The sequence below is a fragment of the Stegastes partitus genome, unplaced genomic scaffold (genome assembly GCF_000690725.1).
Source record: "Stegastes partitus isolate 25-593 unplaced genomic scaffold, Stegastes_partitus-1.0.2 Scaffold848, whole genome shotgun sequence".
NCBI classification, from domain to species: Eukaryota; Metazoa; Chordata; class Actinopteri; family Pomacentridae; genus Stegastes; species Stegastes partitus.
In genome coordinates this window covers 17,722-45,523 of record NW_007578579.1, presented here as the reverse complement: position 1 = coordinate 45,523, position 27,802 = coordinate 17,722, and the positions used below count along the sequence as shown (strand labels likewise).

The 27,802-nt window shown below is 41.0% G+C and overlaps 1 protein-coding gene across 2 annotated transcripts in view; it reads left to right on the top strand.

The window, feature by feature from the left end:
- LOC103365508 (protein TANC1) overlaps window positions 1–27,802 on the top strand; it is a 93,059-nt gene that overhangs the window by 52,433 nt on the left and 12,824 nt on the right. For both annotated transcript variants that reach the window (XM_008292960.1, XM_008292961.1), the window contains 6 exons: window positions 5,994–6,127; window positions 8,562–8,751; window positions 13,002–13,340; window positions 23,829–23,951; window positions 26,392–26,673; window positions 26,973–27,127. In XM_008292960.1, the coding sequence (XP_008291182.1) occupies window positions 5,994–6,127; window positions 8,562–8,751; window positions 13,002–13,340; window positions 23,829–23,951; window positions 26,392–26,673; window positions 26,973–27,127 (1,223 nt within the window). The remainder of the gene's footprint in view (window positions 1–5,993; window positions 6,128–8,561; window positions 8,752–13,001; window positions 13,341–23,828; window positions 23,952–26,391; window positions 26,674–26,972; window positions 27,128–27,802) is intronic.

Genomic DNA, 27,802 nt, shown 5'->3' with positions numbered 1-27,802 from the left:
AAATCGACAAGTAAAGCTCACTGATAAACACTTTATTTCTCAGACAGAGCTCTGCCCTTACTATATATTATATTAGCAGCAGTAATTACACTAATATTAGTAATGTCATCCTGAAGGAAATGACTGTCCAATAAGGCTTTAGATGCTATCAGCTTAGAGGCAATAGAGAATAGAGCTTATGAGGGAAAGGAAGCTGATTTGATCCATAAACAGGTCGGAGAAAGCTGCGAGGGAAGCAAAAAGAATATGACGTGTCTCTCCCTCGGTGCCATAGCTGAGGTGCCCTGGAGCAAGACACTCCAGCAACAACAGATAGGACTAGCCTGCAGATAAGACTGCTTGTTTTGAGCAGCTTCTAGGTGTGAAAGTAAAAGCAAAACAATACAGATCGCATTATATTTATTTTGCTGGCGTTTCTTTCAGAAGATAGTGAAATGATAAGGAGGGGCGACGAGGTGATGATGACATTCTTCAAAGAAATTGGTCCCAGGTTTAAATATCTAGCAGCACTATGTAGTTGTCTTATCGTTTCATGCATATTAACAGAATAAATAGTGAGCCAAACAGACCACGCAGTTTAAATACATTCAGTATTAGCTCAAAGCCAATGTAATGCAATTAATAACACACATTCTCTGTGGTTATTCATTAATGCATGAGAGCAGAATGCTGTGAAAAATTGGTTGTAAAGTGAAGGTTTTGTGTCTAGCTGTGGATCCCCTTTGCAGTGGTTCTAATTTGTGTTGTTGGTACAGTGAATTGATTTTCTGAGAGACCTCTGGCTGAAGATGTTATTATTGATGTGGCCCATGAGCCTACAGTTTGGCTTGTAAGTGCTATTCGTGTCATTTTGTCAGCCATTCCGTCTGTTGTGATGCCTCTACATCAGGTCCTTCACGAACCCAGCGCAGTTCTGGGGCTACTGATTGGTCCTCAGAGGCGAGTGGGTTTAAGTGGTTTTGAAGAACCAGTGATGAAGTGGTCCTGTCAGGGCTCAGTAATAAAGACTGGGTGATGGATTTAACCAGAATTACCCCAAAACTATCAACTCAGTCTCATGGCTCGGGTTGGGAAGCACACAGAGGAAGAGGACCAGCAGCAACATACAGCGATTAAGAGGCACTGAATCAACAGAAACGAGTCGATAATACACACTAATACAGCTTCTCACATCTTTTTCAGTGGCTAAACATTATTGCAATAAAAGCTAAATGCTTCAACTACGTTTTGCTGCACTTTTCTATTAATGTCCTAAAATTAATTACTTGAAAGCCAGTGAACAAAAATGTTAGTTTCACATCATGTGGTTCAACATACTTCAGAGTTATCACAAATCTGTAATATTAGCATTTCAAAAACCGAAACCCATACCTATGGCAGAGTCGCATAATAAAAATAAAACACCTGTCATTGTCTGCTAATGTACGGTGGCCATAAATGTGTGATGTGTAAGGTGTCCCCTTTTAAAGACCTCAGACCAATTCCCATTATCTCTAAGCGTCTACTAAAAGTTGATGAAGCATAAACAATGTGCAGTTGTATACTTCAAATTATTGGACTACAACCAGCAGTCAATGATATCTGTTCAAAACTGAATTACCATCTTAAATTGTGCATGTTGTGCTAAGTGGTGAAATGATATTTGAATGTTACGTCCATTAAACTTGACCATATTGGTGTTTGAAGACTTGTAAAATCATTCTGCATTCAGAAGCTCAGGACTGTCTTTGCACCAGTGCCCTTAAAAGGCTCCTCTCAAGCATTTAAATGAGCAGGGTGACATTCCCTATAAAGAATTGATTTTCAATGTATGGACTTTTTGCTGCACTCTATTTGCAGTGGGGAAAAAAAAAGAGGATGCAAGTACAGCATGTATTATGTTAGCATTCATTGTCTGTTACAATATACACAAAGGCATAATTTATTCAGTGTGAAACCTCTGGGCTTATGGAATTATTGCAGTGTTTCCTGTCAGGCCTATAGCTGTGTATATTTCAGTCGCTCAAAATTAAAGGCAGTCTGTGAGGTAGTACAACTTTCCTAAAGGCAGCGCCAGCGTTAAAAAACATCAGAAACCAGGCAACCCAGTGGGCAAATGTGTCAAGGGGTAATATAAATATTCCACACACCCTCAAGTTAGAGATATGTGCATATCTGGCATTACTTACAGTACATGTATCTTGTCCAACACATTTTGCTGTTGGCTGAAGGATGTAGGCACACGACGAAGCCAGCCTATAATGGCTAATTCAGTTTTGTATAGAAGCCGTGGATAAATTGCTGGCACGGTGTGTTCTTTCTTGACTAAATTGTTCTTGTAACTGCAGCAGCAATAGCTTTTTTTTGCATCTTAATGATAAAGTTTTCGGTAAAAATTCAAAAAACCTTTTGTCTTCTAACATTAGTGGTGAATTAGTTCTCATCGCTTATGCAATCAGCTTGATTAGACATGCTTTGTATGTCTGGATAAAAATTCATCTACTTTTCAGGGGTAAGACAGTCCAGCTAATGGAATCGGGTTGTAACTAATGATTACCTTCATTTTTGAATAATCTGCTGATTATCTTTTCAATCACTTGATTGAAGTGTCAGAAATCCAGTGAAAATATGTCACGGCTTTGCAGAATCCAAGGTGTTTGAAAATCTTGTTTTGTCACACAAAAGCCTCAGAACCCAAGGGCATGCATAGAGCTGGAGCTGGAACTTGACACTGTGTAGAATTTGAGTTTATTTTTTTTCAGCCTAGTTGCTGATAATTAGTCTTTTGATGGATGAAGCAATTGAACATTTCAGCTCTAAAATGGATAAAACTAGAGTCACTGCATATTGGAATAAGAAAGATACTTCAGTTACTTGGTCAAGTGAGAGAGTGGGGCTGTTAATTAATTACAAGGTTGTTGGTTCAATCAGCGAGGCATATGCAGTGCCAAATTACAGAACTTTTATTTGCTAACCAATCTGTGGTGGAGGTTTGGGGTGGGCAGTTTTTCTTTCTCTGATTCTGTGAATACAGCAGCAGTAGGATTCACGTCATGAATGACAATAGGCCTTTCTCAGTTAAAGATTCTGTCTGCATTCATGTGATATTGGCTAACCATGCTTGGCAGCCAATACTCAGGGAAAAACAGCCTCAGATGAATCATGAAAATAAGCTCTTATTATGAAAGTAGAACTTGTTGTTGCAACAGAGCAGAAAGATGTGATCTGTGGTGTGTATGTATGTAATATACAACCTCAAAATGTGGGGTGGGAGTGAGTTCATTGAGCTGAATAGGGCATGGCACAATCCAGAATGGGGGAATAATAACTTTCTTTTTCTGCCTCCGTGCTGGTGACAGCCTCGGCCTTAGGTATTATTGTGTTTTCGGTTTATCTGTCCGTCTGTCCCATTCTTGTGAATGCGAAATCTCAGCAACGCTTGGAGGGAATTTTCAAGTTTGCACAAACCTCCACTTGAACTCAACATTGAACTGATTAGCTTTTGTGTGACCTTACACACAATTCAAGAATTCATGTGCTGATTGCAACAAAATTTACGCCAAATGTTGACGTAATGACATTTTACATCCAAAAATTCAAAGATCAGCTTCACTTCCACATCATAACGCCCTCCAAAAACTGTTCTCTAACTCAGGATGGAAGATTGTGACCATTTTGTTTGATGCTGAATTTCTGACTCTAATATTGGGTTCCCACCTTGACACTGTGGTGATTTTACAGATCTAATGTGCTGATGCGTCTATGAATTAGAGTTTGTATGACTGAGGGAGAGACACGTCATATTCTTTTGCTTTTCTCGCAGCTTCCTCCAACCTGTTTATGGATCAAATCAGCTTCCTTTGCCTCATAAGCTCTATTCTCTATTGCCTCTAAGCTGATAGCATCTAAAGCCTTATTGGACAGTCATTTCCTTCAGGATGACATTACTAATATTAGTGTAATTACTGCTGCTAATATAATATATAGTAAGGGCAGAGCTCTGTCTGAGAAATGAAGTGTTTATCAGTTGGCTTTACTTGTCGATTTTCTGTACAACAAGTTTCCATGTTTAACGCATTGACTACAGTCATGGTTACAACTTTGTGTTCTATCACAATCTGCTTTATTGATCCAGTATGTGAATAGATAACAAAGAATTTGACTCAAATACAGCAGAACAAGAACAAAGCTTTACAAAGTCAAGTCAAATTTATGTGTCTATATCACAAATAAAACAAAAACCACTCAACAGACTTCAGGTCTGTACCAAACTTCTCATTGGAAATCACTTGGATCACACATGGTAGCTTCCATTCAACGATTAGGATGCAGTAGTAACTCGATACACCAGACAGAATAACACAATCCAGTTGTAGGCAACATAAAGCAGCCTAAGCTAGAACACAAAGCACTGACAGAGATTAGAGAATGTTTTACAGTTGTCTGTTTCGACATTAGGCAGTCCTCTGAATATGGTACCTGGTAGTTAAGTCTAAACAGTTGGAGAGAAAAAAACCCACACAGAGGGATCCAAATTTTAGGTTGTTTGCCGGGTGTATGTATTTAAAATGTTTTCTCCTACAAATTAAGATTCAACAAAAGAGTACAGCCTCAGTTTTTTTGCAGGTATTTATGTTCTGCTGTTATTGAAATGATGAGTCTGAAACACGGGTGGCACACAGAGGTTCGGCCACTGCCAAGGTAGATGGGGAATATCGTTTTTTTTTTTTTAGCGTGTTAAGTTGTGTGTGCTGTAAATTTTCCACCACTTTATCTCACTATTTTTTTGACTTTTCTCCAATTGTGTTTTCTTTACTGGATGTTACATGACTCATTAATTTTGCCAAGCCGGGGAACTGTCTGCTCTTTGGAGTATCGGAAAAGCAGTTATAAGATTGCATTTCCTTTAAAAGGAGAAGACATTATCTGTGTTTTTGCATCCCAAAGATTTGTGGGTCCGGTGATATGATTACGACTTTACTGGAGCTTGGCAGCGCGTTGTGCCACTGGACTTGTTTGTGTTTAATCAGATTTACTGTCAACATTATTAATAACTGTGGAAGAAAGACGGTAAAGGAGAAAATGAAGGAGAGGAGGAAAAGGTGCTGACAGAGAGCTGTATAATAAGCTTTTGTACCTTGGACATTCTCTCTCTCGCTCGCTTTTTCTCTCTCTCACCCTATCATCAGACTGTCTGCTTGCTCTGAGATAATGTTTTGACTTCACTCAGTTGCGACATCCACACTTGATTTGCATGCTACACATGTTGATTATGATAAAAACACATTTGCGCAAAGTCTCTTGTTTGTCTCCATTATTTTACGCCTCAACATATAAGAATGGGCGACGCGTGTAAACGGAAAACAGATTGCGAGTTGTCTCTGCCTTGTTGACGGCACAGCAACCTTGAAATTGCAGCCCAAAGTAGTAATAGGGCCTGAGAACGAGGACCACAGACAGTTAAAGCTGTGTTGGAGAAAGCCTATGTCCACTCATTGATATTCAGAGGCACCATGAGTGAGAGCTGTAAACAACCAGAAAGCCCTGGAATTGGCACTCGAGGCGTGTTGCAGGGCTCATGCACACACACACACACATGCACATGCACATGCACACACACCAGCACACACACACACACACACAGTCTTAGCTTTCTTAACAATGCTAGACATTCACATATATTCAGACTCTTTCAAAAAACCCTCATACACTCATCCCACAGCCCCCGCCACACACACACACTCTCTCTCTCCCCTTCTCTCTCGCTCTCTCTCTCCCTCTCTCTCTCTCTCTCTCCCTCTCTCTCCCTCTCTCTCTCTCTCTCTATGGGTCTGCACCACATCAGCAGCAGCTGGAGAGTGCAGCATAGCATTTCAGAGCAGAGCGGAGCTGAGGAGGGCAGGGCAGAGAGTGTGGCCCTGTGTGGGCCATCCAGTAGAGAGAGGGAATCTGCCCCGCTAATGTTGAGCATTTCTCTCCCTCTCTCTCTCTCTCTCTCTCCCTCTCGTCTCTAGAGCTGCAAGCGGAGAAACAGCCAAGCTCCTCCTCCCCTGCCACTCAGGAACTGATGACAAGGCTGGGCTTTTTACTGGGAGAAGGGATCCCGGGTACGGCACGCATACCTATGGACGACAAGAATGAAAAGAAGGTATTTCATTTTCTCCCTCCCCTCCAACTCCCTCCCTCGTCCAACAGCAGCTGCTGCCACTGCTGCAGCACACAGATAGAGAGATAGAGGAGAGAGGGAAAGGATGAGGGGAGAAGCTAGTTGTGACAGTGTAACAGTAGAATGGATTTTTTTATTTTTTGGTTGCAGCTTGATTCATTTTCCCCTTGTGCGTTATGGATAAGGTTTTAAGAGGCACCTCTGGGACTTAAATTTTTTTTGTCACAACAAGCAACGGTAACTGTCACACTGTTTTGTTTGAACTGTTAAATATGTTCTGGAGGAAGTAACTGCATATTTAAAATGGGCTGCATTTGGTTTTATTTCTGTGCAAGCTTTTCAGTGTGGTGTGTTAGTCTCCCAGAAACTTGAGTGCTATTCCAGGGGCTCTTGAGTATGTAACAAGAGCGTCTGAGCTGGGGTCCAGAAATAGAGTTATGTTAGGTCTGAGCCTCAGTTTGTTTGGCTCTACTAATTAAGCTGGGGCTGTGTGAAGAGCAAAGCCCGGCACGCTACGCTCTCCTTGTTCATCTTGTGTCTCGCACACGTTTTGACACTAAACTGGCAATTCTGGGACGAGTAAGAGGCTTAAAAAGTATTTTTATGAATCATGTTCATTAGTTGAGATGTCACAAGAGGAGACAGGCAGCATAAGAGTCTAATAGATTTGACTTTGTGTTTGTTGTTCTGGCATATAGGTGTGTGTATTCAGAGCTCAGATGAGGAGGAACACATTACTGTCATCTGCCAGCAATTCTCTTTTCCTTCATACTGCTGTTTTACAACAGGTCTTTAACGCAGCGTGTTTTTTAGTTGTGCCTTGCGGTAATTTATTAAATGTCAGTAAGGCGTTCGACTCTTGTGGGGTTTGTTAAGTGACATAAACAGACAAAACTATTCACGTAAAAATAGGCGGGACTTTGAAAATACAAAACGTTATGCAGCTATATTGGCATTCCACAAGTTGTTAATCATGCTGCAAGGCGTTCAGCATCCTTTCCCAGTCTGCTGTTTGTGTTGTTTCACTATCCATCGTACAAATGTGTAAACCTTCAGACAGCAACAGGCATCAAACCTTGAATGAGAGGTGAGTCACATATCTCGCTAAATTTTGCAAAGCTTGGGTGAGCCTTACTATTTTAAGAATTCGGTCAGGTTTAATAATAGTAGATATTTTTTACCACTATATAAAAAAAAAAACTATCTTTGTTATTTTTGAAAACCTGTCCTAGTGTGTTAAATATGAGAAAGAACAACAGACTCATCAGTACATAATCGATACATATGTACAATAAGTACTGTTGGTATTGTAGCAGGGTGGAATTTTACAGCAATATGCAATATATGAAAGAGCCTTTTTGGGTGAAGAATGGTTCGTGATTGGTTGCTGAAATTTTGAGTGGGCGAGTTGGAGGCAGTGCACTGCCTTGTTCTGTTGTAAGTGCTACTTGACAAGCAGCTATAGGTGAAAGTCCCTCAGGCAAATATCTGCAACAAAGCTGGTTAATTGAAGATGAGGATTGATTTAATTTGACCTTTGACTAGTAACAGCTGCTGAAGAACTTTATGTGGAAACGTGTGATTGATAAAATCTATGTATGTAAGGATTCCTCTGATTTGCTTAAGAGATAGAAATTTGAACTGTCACAGAGCTGTAACATGGGCTCTGTTGTTAAGTGTCTTTTTGTCTGTAAAGTTAGTGTTGTTTGCTGAATAAATTGTCCAAAGGTGGAAAATTTTAAGTTATGAGGGACGTTGGATAGGAGAGGAGCTGCTTCACAACCTACAGAGTGATAATTAGACTCTGTGGTGTCAAGTGGTTCTTCTCACAGGGCCGATGATGGACCTTCTTAACATACAATGTATTGTGTTTTGAATCAGACTACAGTTGAAGGAAGAATCTGGACAAACCAGCTTTAATTTAGATTTCTACGGTTGTCAGTTATCTCCAACAAAGATTCAGCTGTTGTATGGTTGTCAGACAGGCTTGATGACATGAGAAAGGTATCTATTGTGTCACAACAAAGTAGAGACTTCTTCCCTTATATGAGTGTGTAATTTTCAAGCCCTGCTCCATTTACAGTGCCCATGCCCTTCGGCTTGTGTGTCATGCTCGCATGTAAAACACTTGTTTATTTGTAAAGGAATATTTCGCATTGCTGTCTCATGACCCAGGTCAAACACACTGTGAAGTTATATCAAATCACTTCTTACATAATTGTCTTACTTCTCTCTCCAAATAGGGTTGGAAGTGTATTTTAGTTGTATTTATTGCTGCTAATGCTACAAAAATGTGAACCTGTTGCCAGCTGATCGTTTATATTGAGTTGACTTCATACTTCATTGACATGTTTGATCGGTAGAGCACATTCTTGGCGACCCTAACTCATTTTGTTGATTCCTTCCTTCTTCCCAGTGTTCTCTGACTAGCCAGGGCATCAGCCCCTGCTCCACACTGACAAGCAGCACGGCGTCTCCCAGCACTGACAGCCCATGTTCCACCCTCAACAGCACGACGAGCCGTCCCCCTCTCAGCCGCTCCAGCCCCTGTGGGACTATCACCAGCCCCAGTTCCACACTTGAGAGCAAGGACAGTGGGATCATAGGTGAGGAATTGATACTATCTAATAACTCTGTCATCTTTCCCCAAAGGCGGTTTTTATGGTACTAGAAAAACTTGTGACACTCGTAAATCATTATGGCCGCACTTAAATGGTACCCAGTGGAGACTTGACCAATAGCATAGCTGTAGAGTGGTGTTTTATGAGTGGAAGTCCACTGATCATTGGCTACGGTAATGTGCAGCATGATGTAACCTGAAAGGAAATGGCTGCTAGCAAGTAAAATGTAAACAATATAGGAGCTGAAGGTGATGAAAACATTGTGTACTGTTAGGTAGTACTTCATTTGTGTTTGAAGCATTTGTCTTCAATCGTTCAAGATAATGCAAAAGTGAAACTATTCAAAAGACAATGATTTTTAAACCCATATTCATACGATGGCTGATCAAAACGCTGTGAGAGTGCTAATGAAAAAACAGTGCCTGATTTAAATGTGGCTGCCGTTGCTGTCAGAGTAGCCTCCATGTGCAGTGATACACCACTCCCAGTGCTCCCATCAACCCTGCAATACTTGGAGCATTCCATGGATGTCCTGGGATGCAAACTTGTCAAACACTGTGTGCGATGAGTGCTGAATCTCTTAACTTGTGTCAGAGCCCCAACTTGAATTTAATTTTGGGGAAGAGCAAGTCATACGGCAACCAGATCTCTCAGGAAAGGATGGTGCAGAATGACAATTCTGTTGTTATGATCAAAAAACATGCGTACATGGCATTGGAGCACTCACTCGTCATTGCACCACAGTTCAAACCATTTGTGCTGAATGTTCACCCTCAGACATCTCAGAACACCACAATAGAACTTTGCGTTTACAGTCCAACACTGGGGGACACATTCCTGGTGCATAACCACATGAATGTGGAAGAAAACAACAAGCATGCTCCTGGTGCACCTTTACCAGACATGACGTTTCTGATTTTGCAAACGACGGGCTCTTTCACTTTAAAAACAGCCACTTCTTCTCTGGGTAGTAGCTGCAGACCCATCTGCCATCACCAGTGATGATCCCTGACAGGAAGACTGGCTCATCTCAGGCTGCTGACTTTCACAGAATGTGATGTTTTCTTCTCTGTTCACAAATCGCAAATGTACACCTACCACTGGTTGCAAAAATATGTGTAACACAGATCCTGAAGTGGAGAGCGCTGTGTAAGGTGACATCTTGACTCATGACAGCTAGTACTTACATATGCTGTTGACAATAAGACGCTTCGTGTTGGAATACCTTGAACAGTCTTGGAACTTTTTGACCAACCCTCGTACAGCATGCTACAGAAAGTCTCAAAATAGCCAGCTTCAAACTGCTGTTAGAAACTTCCTGCTGTGCACAACCAGGCACAGTGAGTCCATTACTTAGTAAGGTCTGTTAGAAAGCCACTTCAGAGAAATTACAAAAATCTCACACCAGCGTCTGATTTGCCACTGCCAGCTTCCTCGTGGCTACATCGGTTGTTGAGTTTGACAGTAATAGAGGTAACACCAGCAGCTCTGAAGACCTCTTAGTATCACTTAATCTGCATGGTATAACCTTAAGCACTCATTCCTCAGTGCTGCTTATATATTAACACAGTGTTTCCAATCAAGCTCATACCATTACCTCATGTATACTTGTGATTTAGACCAAAGAAAACACACCTGTGTTCTGTCAGTCATTTAGCATTCTTTTAAATGTATTGAGACTGAATAGCATTTGTGTCACATTATATTCATCCTCTACCATGTCAGTATAGAGCCGTTCCAGTATGAGAGAGCGCTGAGGTGACAGTTGCCACAGTTTGACGTCGTGCTGTATCTCTAGTAATAGCCCTATAAGACATCTGGGGATTTACACAAGCTGACAGGAAGATGGCATAGTCTATTGATGCATTAATTCATCTGACGTTTCTACTCACAAAGCCCCCAGTGGCTATACAAATGTTAGGATTTCATTCTGAAAATGGGTTTTGAATATTTGGAGTGAGCATTGAATAGAAAATTGGAACTGCACGATCCTGCAGTTATCCACAGTAAAACTTTTTCTTTTTTTTCCTCAAGGCACTGGTAGATTTGGGGAGAAAAGTCAGCAGGTGGGAGAAAGATGTAACATGTCCTCTCATCCTTGTGTGAACAAACAAGAATATAGTGTTTTATGTTCTTTCATTTAACTGGCTGACATGGTAATGCTGCAGTAGAAAACAATGCGTGCCAAAGCCTGATATAACACAACAGTTTGAAATCCAATACTCCAGAGTTGACATAACTGATTACCGTGAGTCAGTCATTCTGTTCCCCCAGAGCAATATCATCGCTATCTGCTAAATAATTTATTTAAGCTGTGATGTAGTATCTTTCAGCTTAGATTACTGACGCCACCCAGGATCAGACATACAGTCATGTTGAATGTGTTGGAGTCCGTGTCACTCTGAAGCTACTTTGCTTGTATCAAATCAGAATTAATTTATGAGGGAATACCGTGATATGATGTTGGTCTAGCTAATTTAAAACAATATCATGCCCCTTAAAACCCAGTTCTTACTGGTAATTCTTGCCCCAATCTCTCTCTGCCCTTCTCTGCATTTTGTGTTGGTCACAGAGAATGTGTATAAGCTGCTCACAGACACACAGCAAAATGAGTGAAACCAACTTGAAGTTGTATTTTACTCAAGTAGTGCAACACAATCTGTCACTGATGGAAACCATTCAAGCAGTTTATCAGAGACCTTTTGAACAGGCTCAACTTCAGGATCCTCAACTGCTTTGCCCATGGTCAACTTGCCATTCTATTTTCACCAGTGTGTATTGCACATTTTGAGGCTGTGTCTCTCCACTGGCAGTACTTGTCTAGTAGAGTCTTCTATCTGCAGCAGAGGAAGGCATGCATCCTATTGAATTGAACTGTCAAAGTGCTGACTATGACATTATGCTCAGCCACGATGCACTTTTGTCGGTGGGTGGAGTGGGTTGGGGGGAGTGTTATAAACCACTGGTCTACAACATCCCACCCACCCACCTTGATAAAATTGTGCAGGAAGGAAAAAGAACAAAGCTACGGTGCGTCCACAAGTCAGATTCCTGCCTGTGATTAATGTTCTCTGTTCTTTGAAGCTTCACTCTGACTCTGATTTCAAAAGCACATTAATTTGGCTTTGTACTGTGTTAAAAGCTCCTTGGTGGAATTGTTGAGGTTTAGCAATGTCTTAACATTTACAAAACAGCTCCCACGGGAGTTCCGGCATAAGGGCACCTGGAGGAGGACTTTTAACAGGCCTTAAGTAATGATTATACCCAGCTCTTAATATGATAAAAAGACATGGTATCTCTAGCTTTTAATAAATAATAACAACTTATTCTTTGATAGGGTCTAAACTTTAACCAAGTCAGCAATTACTCTAGCCTCTTCTACACCGTTAAGATGTGGCTAAATACCATGCTTAGTGCCGGGCTAGATGTGACTGCTGTTATGAGTGACTTCATATCTGCCCAGGTAAACAGCACAAGAATCACAAGATCCAGGATGTGTCGCTTATATTAATATCAGTGATGATGCAACCCACTGCTGCATTATGAAATCCAGATTAGCAGTGTGTGATGCAAACATAGCCAGCTGGCCGGTCAGTTCCAGTCCTCTGACTGTACTGATGTTTCTGTATCCAGCTGCCTGTCATTGTGTAGCTTTGGCCCTCCACTAGGCTTTTAGGATTGTGTTAGATGGCTGCGCTGGCCTGGGGGAGGATTAAAGGATTTGTTCTCATATGAGCAAAACACCTGTCTGAACTCGAAAATGTTTTTTAAAAATAGTTCTCTGCTCCTCTTTTATATTTTTTCGACACGTTTAAGTATGACTTTCGTTCCATGCTACCGCATTTAGTTGTTATTTAAACCGTGTGATATTGAATCCTTGAGTACCGAACTGATGATCCTTGAAAAGAACAAAAGTCATTAGAAGAGTCTAGGCTCAAGAAATGAATTCCACAAATCTATCCCCCATCATGGCTTCCCAGTTTTCATTAGTGCAAGCAGACTGTCGCAGTAAATATAAAATGAGCTTCTGAGAAGTGTTGATAAGGGCAATGTGGAAAAGCGGTGTGTTATTCAAAGGTAAAAGTTCCATTACAGCTCAGTATCTTACTGGAGATTAAGACAGATAAATGTTCATGGCACACAAAGAGCATTACTCCGAAGCATCTTGCCTCTTTCCCTCATCTCACCTCCCTCAATGGTTCAAATTGTCTGCTCTTTTTTTCTTCTCCTCTTAGCCACCATTACTAGTTCTTCAGAAAATGACGACCGCAGTGGCTCCAGCCTGGAGTGGAGTAAAGATGGCAGCCTAAGAGGCAGCGGGCGCCATGGCCTGGCACAGAGTGTGCGGGCTGACACCTGCTCTCCCGTGGCTGAGGAAGACTCTGGCAGTGCCACGGCAACACCAGCCGACACCCCATCCAGGACAGACCACCAGCAGCAGCAGCAGCAGGCCAACGTATCTGCAGGAGCACCAGGGCCACCACAGCCTCCAAGTCACACACCTGAGGGACCCATTCCATACCCACCACAGACATCATCCTCCCTCATGATGCCGAGGCCAAACTCTGTAGCAGGTAAGAACAGTTGGTGTTTGATCTCTTGACAATCTGGATGTCAGTCGTATACATGAAGGCGTCCGTATACCTTTCATTTGTGACTGTGACTGACTGCATTGCACTGCCACTCAGCTCAAGATTGTGACACTATGATACAACCTGTGCCGGAGGCTGACAAGTGGCATGTCATTTTAGTTCAAGAGAGTGACAGACACAGAAGGGATCAAGCATGTGTAGCTATAGAAGAAGTAAGGAGTGAGTAGTTTCAGAGAACAGGTTGTGCTTTTTAGAGCGGGGGGTATCAAGGCAGAAGTTTAGGATTAACCAGCTGTTGTGTGTTGTGCCCCAACTCTGGCTGCCATGTCGGACCTAAGCACAAGCCACTGTCTGGCTGATCTGTTCTGCATTCCTGCCCTGGAACCTCCCTGTTGTGGTTCAGCTCACCATATCCACACAGCTGTCACAGTTGTTGATATTTCTCACTACCCCCTGTTCCCTTAGGTCTTTTCCCCCCTTTTTTTTCTATTCCCAGGTCTCTCTCATACTTCTTTCTTCTGTCATTGCTGTTGCTACTTTTGACCTTGGCCCTGTTGTCAAGTAGCCGTACACTTTACATGTTCCGTTATATCTTCATATCTGCAATGGTGTCTAAAAGCAGGTTGAGACTAAGTTGATACTAATACCAACAAAAGTCTTCACTGAGTGTCACGGGTGACTGGTATTTGGAAACTATTATTTTCAGCTCTGTCACACCCTTGGGATTCTCAAAGTCAGGGACAGTCGTTGGATTTTGATGTGTAAATGAACCGTCAAACCACAAGCAATTTGATCTATAGCGCTATATACAGCCACATGCTGATGATTTTACTCTATACCAAGGAGAAGTGCACATGCATACTGTTGTTTGCTGACACTTGAAGTAACGGCAGTGTAAATATAAAGAGCATGACTCAAGTGTTTGATTGACAGACCACAGCGTGAGTAATATGTAAAGTGTGGAGTACTTTGAAAGGGATGCAAATAGACTCTCTTTTAGGGAAGATGGAGTGGATTGTACAGAGTGAGACTCATGTTCCCACTAAATAAACAGATGATCAGTTTATAGCGGAGCTGAAGTACATGTTAGACTACGTTGTATAAACAGACAATTCCACTGGTGACGTGAAATTATTGGAAATTACAACAGCTGGGGCAAGCTGGGTAGAACTGCGGAAAGAAGCATAAAAACATACATGGACTCAGACAACAGCTACACTAATACGTTTTCATTTTACTGCTGTGACATTTTAGGACCCTTTAAACAGACACTTTTGTAACCACTGCTGACCTGTTTTAGTTTGGTTTTGTTGGAAACAATAATGCAGACACTTATTTTTTCTTTCACATTGGGTCTTAATTGCCCCTATGTTTACTTATCCGATCCCTATCATTTGACCGTATTTCAGCAGAAAACAAAGACGTCCACGTTGACTACCAGTATTTGATTCAATGTGGATAATGAATTACAGGCATTGCTTACATTGCAGCTCCTTCTCAGTGATATTGTCTACAGCAAGGCAACCATCCCTCTGCTTCATGTTTGAATGGTCTTATACCTTATATCATGGAGATTTCTTTCACTTTAAAACACCATTTTAAAGTCAGAATGTATTTGTAAGGATGTAGCTTCAGGTCAGAGAGAGACAAAGTCAACAAATCTTTAAGAATGAGACAAAAAAAAACAAAAAACAACCACCAGGATCCAACAGTGATGAAAATAAGCAGCATATCCTTGAACATGTAAATATGAGTTTTTAGCGAGGGGATGGGTATTGTTGTTGGCTAATGGATGCATTGTTGTGTATATGCTGTTTTGCTGGATGTAGCAGCTTCTGTTCAATTTGAAATACTTTGCTCCTGCCAAATTTGGGTTTGATCTTGATGAAATATAGGAACTTTTCACCTGTGTCTACTGCTCGATCAATGTTTGTCTCAAAGCCCTCACAGTGATCGACAAGTAGCCCACTTATCTGATGAAGATAGTGTCATTGTGTTTGCCAAAGCCTTCCAGTGTTATCTTAAACTATATGTAAGAGAGCAAGAAGGAGTGGGAATAATAAGTAGAAGCAGAACATTACACAGTCGATGCATGAGCTGTTCTCAGTTATAGAATACATGCTATAGCTTATGAGTGTATGTCACACTGTTTCTCTGAGCCACAGGTGGATTTGTTATGCTTTACACGCTGGGTTAGTGGTCATTGTGTCAAGAGTCCTTACCCTTTTTACATCTCATTATTTTCATGTGACATAAACTCGAATGGTCCACACACACTGCAGCCCATAAAGCCAACAAACCAGGAAATATTTTGCAGTTTATGTGTGCTTGTTTCCGTGCATGCTCCCACAGTTTATGGACTGATGTCATAGTTATGCAGCGTTGCCCTCTGGGGAGCTGCAGAATTCACACCTTAGATTTTACGCTGTGTGACAAAACCCTGGGAGAGGACATCAAGGACATGTTGAGACAACTTCATTTATGGCCCAAATCACTCCGTGTTGATGTCATTGTGTGTCAGGGACAGCACGTCTTTCAAATGGGGCTCAAGGAAATTGTATTCAATAAGAAATAATTACTCGAAAGAAGTAATTACTGAAGCAGGACGAAGCTAAATGGAGAAGTTACCATTGTGAAACACAAACAAAAATGAATTCATCATTAGCGGATTCATTCAATATGCCAAAACCTTGGTGTGGGTGTTTGGACGGCAGCATATTAAGTTTTCTAATAGGATTTGGCCCTCGCTTAATTGATTGATATTAATTGACAATGTGGAGATCCAACAAGAAAACTAAAACTATGGAGGTTGATTTAAAGTTGCTGAAAGCAAAACTTAAGACAAAAGCAGATAGATGATCATCCTTCCCTGGAAGATGCTGGGGGTTGTAGTAAAATGAGGATGTGGTTCATTACTTTGTGCTGCTGTACATTAACTGACCAAAGTAGTACTAATTACAACATAAGATTGCCTCACAACATTTCTTACGGACCTACTTTTCCAGCACACTGCTACCTCACAAACCGATGATGATCTATGTTCTACTGTAGGCTAACATGACATATCTCAAACAAAAGAATCTGTATGTTGTCATCATCTGGTCTGAGCAAATAATTTTGTAGCGATCATGGCTTCAGTACAGCAACATGTCTGCGCAGATTTGTGTGAAATTCGCAGTGATGCTGATATTATGTTCGATTTTTGAAGAGAGAGCTCGGTTTTGTGGCTCCTGATTCTTCACTTTTATTTACATCCCAACAATTGCCTATGGCCATGAGCTCTTACAAGCGACTAGAAGAGGAAGAGTACATGTACAAACAGCTAAAATCAAGCTATTTTCCTTCCCATGGTGACTGGGCTCTCTTTGGAATACCAAGGTAACTACAAAATACAGTTAGAAGAATCACATGAAATTGCACATAGCTGCAGCACAAAGGTCACGGTTTTTTAGCGACAAAGTGTATTGTGTTCATCTGTCTTGTGCCAATCAACTGGTGCATTGCTGGGCCTCTAGAATGCTAGCTATGTGTGTCGAAGGAATGTCTACATATTGCAGAGAAGCGCCATTTGCACCGTCTTGGAGAATACACACAGACGTAGTATGTAGCCGGGGTGTCCCTGGGCTTCTGTGGGAACAGCATTGTGTGGAGTCTACATGTGCTGTACCAAGTTGGAGAGATGTTGGCGCACACCAACTGTCAGAGCAGAGAGGGCTGAGTTCAGAAGCCTCTCTATGCAGCACTTTAGAATCGTATTACTGGTTAGTAGTCTAAGGAGCTATATTGGCCACCATTCTCAGCAGTAAAAAGTCTCCAGAACAGCTACCACAGTGGTTTCACAGAACGTTATTATTCATTTGATAACAAAATACATGCATAAGGTCATAATATCACATGTAAGGAATGTAAGATACACAGGTCAAGGTACTTAGAGAGCCTAAAAGAGATGTGAATGGCTTTTTCCTGGGCTTCTGGTTGTTTTGAGAGAACATCTATGAATGCAATAAACCTCCCGTGAAAGTGCAATCCAGTCCTCTTTCCTCAGCCCCTTATTAAAAGCCTGCTGAGAGAACTAACAAACAACATTTTCAGCTGGAGGTATAATTTGCTCCATAAAAATTATTTCAGTTTGACTCATGATATCTGATTCAAGACTAAATCATATTTCTATTAATTATGGAGCAATAATATAAATTACAATCCAGCTCAGTAACTGTCAGTTATAATTGTCTAGCTATCAAATGAATGTGCAATAATACCAGTCAGACCAGGGGAGAAAAAAAACAACAAAATGATTTTGTTACAAATCGAAGGGAGGAGACACAAAAAAATTATTTCACCTAATAGCCGTCTAAATTGCAATGCACAAACAATAACATCATCAAATAGTGTAATATTGTGTTTTCTGTGCAGAAAATGCAACTGAAAAATTATTTTAAAATTAGTTTCATGATTTTTGCATTGTCGAACTCACATTTTAGCATCAGCAGGGCTCCTAACTCCATTGATTGTTTCATTACTTTCTCTTTTTCTATTGTTTTTTGCAGTCCATACTGTCGCTACCAAATGGAATATGTTGACGCGTTCAAATCTCAGATGTAGCAGCATCTTCGAAGCACGCACAGTCGTTTGCTTCAAAATTGAACTTCGAGTGTCTCGCATTCTCTTCCACCCATTCTGTTTATTATTCTTAGGTAATAGGAATTCTATTTTTGAGTCATTCAAGTTAAGCTTTTTATAAAGGCTTACAGAGTCAAAGGGCCATATTAGTTTTGGCCACTGGCATTCCAAAGTTTTGAAATCTTTGCTTGAGCTGCTTGTGGTCGGGTTGCTCAGACAGGGAGATTGAGTTAGGGTCACTGTGGCCGAGGAATGGTGCTACAGTGCATCTGTGGTGTTTAGCTATTCAGCAGAGCTTTGTGGTCTGAGCCATAGTGAGGTATCGCACACAGTCATTGTTTGCTTGTACTCAGAAGTCGTCTGTTCTTCTGGCAAAACTCGTGCTCCGAGTTCTCTTCACCATAGATTATGGATCCAAGATTCTCTGTTGGACTGTGTCCTCACCTAAGTCTGTGGACTGTTCTCAGGCAAATTCTAGGATATTTTGTTCTTCTGCAACGACTTTTGAGAACATTGACCAGGTAACATTTAAATGCATCTGTGTCTTATTAGAGAGACTGAAGTCATCTCCACCTTTTCCATGCGAATACAATCCGTGATTCAAAGATGTTTACAAAGGTCAGACAGTAATTAGAAAATCATGTCTCTCAAAGAGGTGCAGCACTGCAGGATGAAGGCAAGTTATGGTTTTTTAAATCTAATATGCTGGAGTCTGCCTGTACTACTGGAGCAGGAAAGCACACTGTAACTGTTTTATCTGATGTGCTGTAACCTCATGTCTTTTCAGGTACTTTTCAAGACCATGTTGTTTGCTGTCTTTTTGTAGCCATCATCTTGTTTAAAGACATGCCTGCATATTGTTAGCGTTTTCGACGTCTCCAGGTAGCCATGGAATTCACCTCCGCCATCCGCTTTGTGTAGACATTGATCGGTTTAGTTCAGAAACAGAAATGAAAACAAAAAGAAAACGGATCACCCATTCATATCCCCCAGCACTCTGCAAAGGTCAGAGACATCTTCTGAAATGTCCATTTTCAGAGAATTGTTTGGCGCCTCGATGTCACAGCAGGCGAGAAATACAACCCATTACAGAGATCAGTCTATTTGGGTTTTGAATAGCCATTTAAATTCTGTTCGGTGGCTTTCCATAGACAGATCAGGACTTGTCAAATGTTCAGTCTTAAAGAAACGGTATATTAACTTACTACTGCCTGCCTCCGCGGAGTCATTTGGCTGAGTTTGACTGACAGCACTCGTCTGTTGAGAATTCTATATTAGTTGTTAAGGAACTGAGATGATGGCATGGAAATCTTAATGTTCCAGGTGTGTTTTTGTAGTGTGGAATGAGCTCACCTGGCTTGTGTTGCAAGTTAAAGCTATTTTAAAGCTTTTCCGTATTTATTCTGCTTCTATGTTAATCCTATAAAGTGCATTACTGTTGTTTTTTAGTATATGGTTTAAGTATGTGGTGACTCTAGTTGCTGCGTTGTCAATCTGTGTGGTGGTTTGTTGGTTAGTTAGTCGATAGGATGGTCCACCACTTGTGTCCTGACTGAAATAACAACTATTGATTGATGGCTATGAAGTTTAGTGCAGGCTTTTTCCTCACATGCTAACCTGATATGGTGAACTTGGTGAACATTACATTTGCGTCGCCAGTGTTCTCACTGTGAGAACGCTTGTATGCTGATATTAACATGTAGCTCAGTGAATGCATTGCTGTGTCTCCTTAGTCTTACAAAACTGCCATCATTGTCCCCTTTACGAGCACATTTTTGGAAACAAAATGAATCATATAGTGGCTAGGTCTACAGTTAGCTTAGAGCTAACATTGGCGGTAGGGTCTGCCACACCTCAGGATGAAGACAGGCAGATGTAATGCCGAGAAAATGCTCTATGCATGCAGCACTTTTGGGTGCCTTTGATCAAGAAATAGGCCCATTTATTGTAACAAAACTAATATCCAGGTCAGGTCAGAGAAGGATGGGAGCTGGACGTTATGTCAACTATCTCGTCCTTTAGTCTGTAGTTAAGACATGGATGTAGCCTCAGGGTATTTAGAAGTGGCTTAAACATGCATTCTTTCTAATTTACAGCAGGGGCGACTCCTAAAGTTGCAAAAAGAAGCCTGATTGTATGTAAGTCTATAAGAAAATGACACCGCTTCTCACTTGATGTGATACCTGGGTAAACATTTTCCTAATAAGTTTATAGTCTCATAGGCTAGTTTCAAGTCTCCTTCAATACTGCATGGTTTTCATTTAGTAAATTATAGTAGCATTTAGAGGACAATAGATGATAAGGCATGGTATGGTTTGGGGTGTAGCTACTTTGTGATCGACAAGTCGCTGCTGTTTGCCGTGTCCTGAAGTTCTCTGTCAGATCCACCCTTCGTTTGTCACCTCATGCATCAAAAGACCAAGATAGCAACGACCAAATACCAGACTCAAGACTTCAACACGTTAGTCCACAAACCAGTGAGTGACATAATGGGGGTTAAATCCAACTTTTATAGACAGCCTATGTATGAACAGAATGCAGACAACTTGTTTGATCTTCAGAAATGCATCATCACCACAGAAAGAAATGGATGGGTTATAAGTTAAATTCATAGTTCCCATCCAGGGTTTTTCCCAGCTTAGAATGAACCTTTGGGGGTCGAGCAGTACACATGATGGTCCACGTACAGTAAAGGCAATAAATCTGTGTTACCCAGAAATCCAAGCATAATATTTTTTTTTCTATCTATCTAATATGCTTGAGCAAACAAACCCCAATTATCAAAAATGATTCTTAATTCTTATCATTTTGACCTGGTTGGTTTCTTTTGGTACCAGCTGAAGCAGTCCTTGTATGAGGAATTCCTCCATACTGGAAAACCTCAGCACCCCATATTTCTTTCAAACAGCCGAATGAACTAACATATTTAATGTGTGATTTTTAAACCATGAATTAAAAGTGTAACATTGATTTCAGCATTGTGCACCGTAACTTTAAAAGCCTGGACTTGAAACTGTCTGTTCCTCTCACTGTGCTCATACAAATGACACAATGGTTTACAATATAACTTAGTAGTTCAAAAAGGCAAGAAGGTAAGGGACGGGAGTGTTTGACTCCCATCTCCTTTTTAGTGGATACAGTGGTAAAGAAGATAAGGGAGTCGAGTCAGAGAGTTGAGGGGGGGCAGTGGTTAGAGCAAAGGAGCTCAGTCCTCTTCTCTGTTCTGTCATGGGAAACACAGAACAGAAGGTTTCAAAGGGCAGACCTGCCTGAGGAAAAAAAAGAATCCCATTTTCATCAGAATACAAGTCTGACACATTTGTACAGCTTCAAAGTCACTGCGAGCACAGACTTCAAGGTATCATATGTACGTTTTATCAATGAGTGGAGATGTGCAAGAAAAGGAAGGAATTCAGAGAGTGAGGGGAGGAAAAGAACTGAAGAGGAGGATTTGAAGGATATGAAGAAATCCTGTGGGTATTCTTGGCCTTGAAAGAATTGTCTGTAGGAAGCAATATGACTTAACAAAAAGGGAAAAATAGTTACAGTGCATGATGCATTATCACAGAAGGGAATGACAGAGCGTGTGCATTAGAACTACTTAAGCAAGTCAAATGGAGTATTGCTTTTGGTTGTTTTGTTGTATGCATAAAAAAAAATGTTCAAGATGTCAAAATAGATACAGGAGACAGACTGCTTCTTGTGGCCCCGCTGATGTCAGTGCTGGGCTTTAGTGGCGATTTGCTGCATAGAATTGATTTTCTGTCTACCTTCTTTTCTCCTTGTCTGTGCGTACATCTCCCTTGCCCCCACCTCCCACAGTATCTATACCATCTTCTTTCTTGTACTCATATATAATTCCACCTCTTTTCTCCACGTTCTTCTCTCTTATCCCTGCTGCACCCCTCTCCAGCCAGGATCGTTGATTAATACCGCAGTAGTTACCGATTGGAAAAACTGTAATCAGCCACTAGAGACTGAATCTCTTGGTTTGCCGTTTTTATTTCCTCTAATTCTCTCAATTTGCACTCTCTGCTGCTTGCTCACCAAACTGTGTGTGTGTGTGTGCATGCAGCACGTGGACAGAGATGATGTACGCATGTTTGTTGCAAGTGTAGGGAGGGTGATGCTCTTTTGGAAAGCATTGCATTCATTTAGCAAGTGCCTAATGCTGTGGGTGCTGTGGCTGGCTGAGCATTAGAGAGGGGGCAGCCAAGCCCTCTGCTCAGCTGCCAGTGTGCCTGCATGGGAGCACTGGGGTAGAGGAATCGCTTTTGTGCCCACGGTGAGCTCATCCTCTGGGAGCACTCTCCAGAGATTTAGCTGAGGGTCTGCACCCTGCCTTCTTGCCTGTATGGCTGCCCAAGTATTTCCATGCTGGGGATAAGGGGAGGGCTTTGAGAATTCCCACTGTCCTTCCCGGCTTTGCTGTTGGATGTAAGTACATGTAGCTTTAGAATAAATGTGACCAAAGTGTTAGTGCTGCATTACTTAGCACAGATTGGCTTCAGATGGTGTCTGTTTGATTTGCAGCTTTTTGTGTATATTTAGAAGAAGAAAAAAATCATTTATTTCTTTAATTTTGTTTGTTAAAGGTCAATTTTGTCCAACAGAGTCATTCATGAAATCACAGTCCACTGTAATAATAGTGACATCAGGGCCCACATGTGTTGTTATGTCTTTACTGTACTATGTAAAGTGTCCTGAGATGACTCACACTCCTTACTTTTGGCGCTATATGTATAAATACAATTGACTTAAATTTAATCCTTCTGTTTCAGTTGAAGTTGTATTGACGGCAGCCTCCTCAGTTACTGTTGCCAACAGACGGGTTTTAATTAGTGGGGCATTCCAGAGAGAAAGTTAAAGACCGAGTGAGGGAGAGAGAAAGAAGGGAGCAGTTGAGTGTTTGTGACAGTCTCTCCCAGCTGAGGCTGATAAAGGAGAAAACAGAGGCTTTGATTCTGCTCTTCAGCAGGGCCAAGAGAGCATAGATCACAATGGGGATAGCATTGTTGAAAAATGAACCGCAAATGGAGGAGAGACCTTGGTTGCACTACTTCAAATCACAACTTGAATTGCTTTGTAATCACTGGCTCGTCAAGTAGTTCATCTGCAGAGTTGCGTTTCGGAATGAAATGTTCTCTGTTTGGGGATTGAACACATCAATTGCTTTGTGACTTCCACTGCTTCTGCAAAATGAAGCCAAAGTCGCTAAAGTTGGAAAAGAATTTAATGTCGAACATCTAAGTTGTGAACTGGATGAATTTTTTGAAGATGGTGAAAGATAAACTTGAGTCAAAATGCTCACAAACGTAAGGAAATGATAATCTGTGTTCCACATTACAGTGCTGAGATGACAGTTTTATGTCCTTCAGATTGATGAGCAGCTTCTAAACAATATAGTGTTGAACTGGCAGTGAAACACTTTTTTAGCCTGTCACAACTGGCTCTGAATTTTTTTACGAAAGGTAAAGGTAATCTGCCATCTCTGAAGAGCCCAGCGGGGGTGTTTGTGGGGACAGACCTCGTACTGTTTTATTGTATGTAGCTGTCAGCTCAAATAACAGGAAAAACAGAGCATATCAGCCTCGGCTTTGGGTTCCTGCTACTGTTTCTGCTACAGTATGCTTGTACTTGCACACTGCCTCAAGAAATCTACAAACGTCACAGCAGCACAGGGGCCTGCTTCTTCTTCTTCTTCACTCGTCTTCTCCCAGAGATGGCAAATGTGCCACAAAATCTTACTCTTGTGTTTGCTTCTGTCCTGCTCTTTACGTTTGTTGTGACAAATACACTCAAGAGGCACCAGAGCGTCGGCTTCACTTTCTTCTTTTTGTGTGTCTACAGCGACCAGTTCCACTAAGCTGGAAGACCTCAGCTTTCTTGATGAACAACGTAACACCCCCCTGCGGACATCCATTCGCCTGCCGTGGCACAATACAGGAGGAAGACCACCTCAGGACTCCAAAGGTGATTGAGCTGTGGATTATTGCTGTAGATGTAACCAAGCTTATGTGGGAAAAACACATCAGCTAGTAAATGTATAAGGCAGTTCACTTCTTTTGTAATAATTACAATTTGAGTGTTGCCATGCCAGGTTTTTATGTATTCACAGTTGCTGTTAGCAGATTATAAAATGGTAAGAGCCAATTTGTTACAAGTAAATACTATTAAACATGTGAAAATATTACAAAATACAGGACAATAAAAAGACTTGTCTGTAGATATGTGGTCAGTGGCAGACTTGTGTGTTTAGAATGCAGACTGGGTCCAAGGTGGATGTAAATACTTTCAAATTAAAGGCCAAAGTCAGTGCTTTAACTCCTCAGTAATTGTTTAATTACAAAGCTGGAGCGTCCGCGTGCAGTGCCACAGCAAAGTTCTTTAAATACTGACACGCTGTCTTGTGTAAACACCGCTGCACTGATTGATATTATGCGACTCTAGCAAAAGCATCTGTTAGGTTGTGTCCCAGCTTTACATATAAAATCATTTAATATCTCCTTTGTTCGACTAACTTTATCTTGGTTAAGTGTTTGGAATCCTCAGTGTCACTGAGAGTAATCCCACAGAGTGAATATTTGATGAGAACATGAATAACTGAACAAGTCATTAGATATTCAGACCATTTTAGGCCTTCTTTGAAAATGTCCTCTTTTATTTTCACACCACTTTAAACATGAAGTTGATATCGAAACTTAATGTCAGTGACTTCATTTTAATATACAAGGCACGACTGTGGAAAAGTCAATGTTTATTGAGACCAAATTATTTGCTCTTATCTGAATGCCTGACGGTATTTAGAGTTATTGCTCCGTTTCAGACACTTAATGTTGCAATCTTATACAAACTGATTTTTTTCTAGACTAGAGTGAATTAAGGCATATGAGAAAAAGTTGGGTTTTTTTTTTTTTGAACAAGAGATGGCCCGATAGCATCAACAGGAAGCCAGATCAAAGCTATCTGTAGTTTTCCAGCAAAAGACCAACAATTCAATTCAATTGAAAGGTGACGATCTTACAGTATTATCAAGAGAAACTCAGCAGTCCCCCCCTTGAGCAAGCACTCTGTGATAATGGTGAGAGGAAAAAAAGCACTTTTTGAAAGAAAGAAACCTCCAACAGAACCAAACGCAGGGTGGGCCGTCCTGATCAGTTGGGGTGAAAGCAGAGCAGGGAGATAAGCCAGAGATACCTGCAGAGAGATACAGAGATACAAAGGACAGAGAGGGGAAAAGCACAAACTGTGGGAGGGAGAAGACACAGAGTTAATGGCATGGAGAGGGAAAGAGACAAGAGGAGGCAAGATGTGCCCAGAAACAGACAGTATTTCCAATGTGTATAGTAGAAAATGACTTGAAATGACTTCCAAACTCTAAATCCACAACAGAATTATTAACTTGTATTTGTTCTGGACCAACATTGTAAATTCATTTTAGTTCAGTGCAGTAAAAATAGAGATTACAGAAATTGAGAGTTGCATAATAAAGGAAAGTGAACAGCAAAAGTTTTATTGCCAAAAGATTTTGGACCAGTTTTAAGCTTTATAAACAATTCTCTTCATATTTGTCATCCATATTTACCTGATTGATGCACCAATAATACATCATGAGGTTTACAGCAGCCAACTGTTGGCTCAGCGTTTTGATTTAAGTGGATGTTAAATCTGTAAAAGCAAAAAAAAATCACAGACATTCTGAAAAATGCTTGTACATGGAAGAATTTTCTCAAAAGAACTGTTGTTTTTTTCAGGACGCTTGTCGGCAGAGGTGTTATTTTAAGTATTAACAAATACAAGTTAAACCATGAACAGTAGTGGTAATAGTTGTAAAAGTAGCATCAGCAGCAGTAGTGTTAGTGCTTGTAGTGATATTAGTATTAGCGGGATCAAAGCTTTAAGAGTTCCCAAGCGAAGAAGTGTTACGAGATCTAATTAGAGCTGAAGAGGACCAGATAGAGAGTCCTCTTTCAAGTTTGCATTCATTGTGATTGCACTTAAATTACCATTTATCCGCTACACTGTTCTGGTGTTTGGTGTATGTGGTGCACAAGGACAAAACGATTCCCTTAAAGCTGACGTACAGTTGCATGACAGTGTTGCAGGTATGACCGTAAGAGATGAAAGATGAAATTATGGGATCAGTTAAGATTGAACTTGGAAAGAAAGCATCAGGGTTTAGCAAGATAAAAAAAAAAGTAGCATTGCTAATTCTTCTTAATTGCTGGTGCACCTCGGGAGCAGCTCTTTAAATCTCATTGTACAATAATGTATAATGACAGTAAAGACATTCTATTCTATTCTATTCTATTCTATTCTATTCTATTCTATTCTATTCTATTCTCGTTTCTATTTGTAAAACAAATACCAACACAATTTTAAATCTTACATTCTTTTCTCCCTTTTCCCTCAGCACGCTTTGCGCCCTACAAACCTGTGGACATCATGCTCAAGCCTTTGTTGTTTGAGGTTCCCAGCATCACCACAGACTCGGTGTTCGTGGGTCGAGATTGGCTCTTTCAGCAGCTGGAAGACGTCCTCAAGGCCAGCGAGTCCGCCGAGAACCACGGCGCCGTAGTGGTGGGCAGCGTGGGTTATGGAAAGACGGCCATTATTTCCCGCCTTGTAGCACTGAGCTGCCACGGAGGACGTATGCGCCAGATTGCCTCCAACAGCCCCAGTGCCTCCCCTAAAAGTAACTCATTTCTATGTTTGATTTGGGTGCGAGCGCTACATTAGCTGCAAGTTTGTAGTCGGTGTTAATGTTTTTTTCATTTTAATATTGGCTTGAAGAGTGTGGAAAGGAGCTGTGAATATATTAAATATAAAATCCATTTTTCTTACTGAATGTATAATTCATTTAAAAAAATACGACCCTATCTGCCTTGGTGATATACAATCAATTTTGCGATTGCATCAAGTACTTATTAACTGATTAAATGACATACTCGTGTCAAAACGCGTTAGATTATATTTAATTTTTCTGTCCTTCAGGTGCTGCGGGACCAAACGCAGAACTTCCTCTGAGCCAGCCCCCACAGCCCACTCCGCCATCCAGTGCTACCAACACACTGAGGACCAACAGCTGCCCAGGAACCCCCGAGATGCAGCGACGCAGGGAGGAGGCTGTCAAACGTCTGGCTGCAAAGGTATGACTTCAGCCGGCGCTGTGCCTCAGCATTCAAAAGGAATCACAGTAATAAAGTAACCTGAAATGAGAAACGCAATTTTCTCCAGCAGATATTGATCCATCCCAAACAATCGCCCTAAACCTTTTGAAAAAACCACGGTGATAGTGTTTACTCGCAGAAACCTGATAAAGGGTGCATACTTAAACACACACCCAAGAAGCCATGCATTTCATTGAGCAGTCAAGCATTAGAATGCAGTGCTAAACAAAGAATGGAATGAAGAAAGTAAATCAGGTTATTATTATTTGAGCTTATATCAATAATGCATCTGCAGTCTTGGCAGTTCGGTCATCTTTACTAAACATCTAAATCTAATATACGGCAATTTGAAACAACAACAATTAAACAGCCATGAAGTATCCGTATTGACGTAATTTTAATTCAATAAAAGCAATGACGGGGCATTTATTTTAACTCGAAACAATTGTTTGTTCTGCACACACACATAGTTTGGAGGTAAAAGGGCCTAAAAGGGAGTTTTATATCTTCAAGGGTGAGTCTAATCAGGATGACAGAATATGCACTGCAGATGCAAAGTGTGTTGTAATAGTTTCAGGGTAAACAAATAGCTTTTGCAGTTTTTGCACATGCTAAACACATTTTTAAGGTTTGGATTTTTCTGCATCGCCCTGT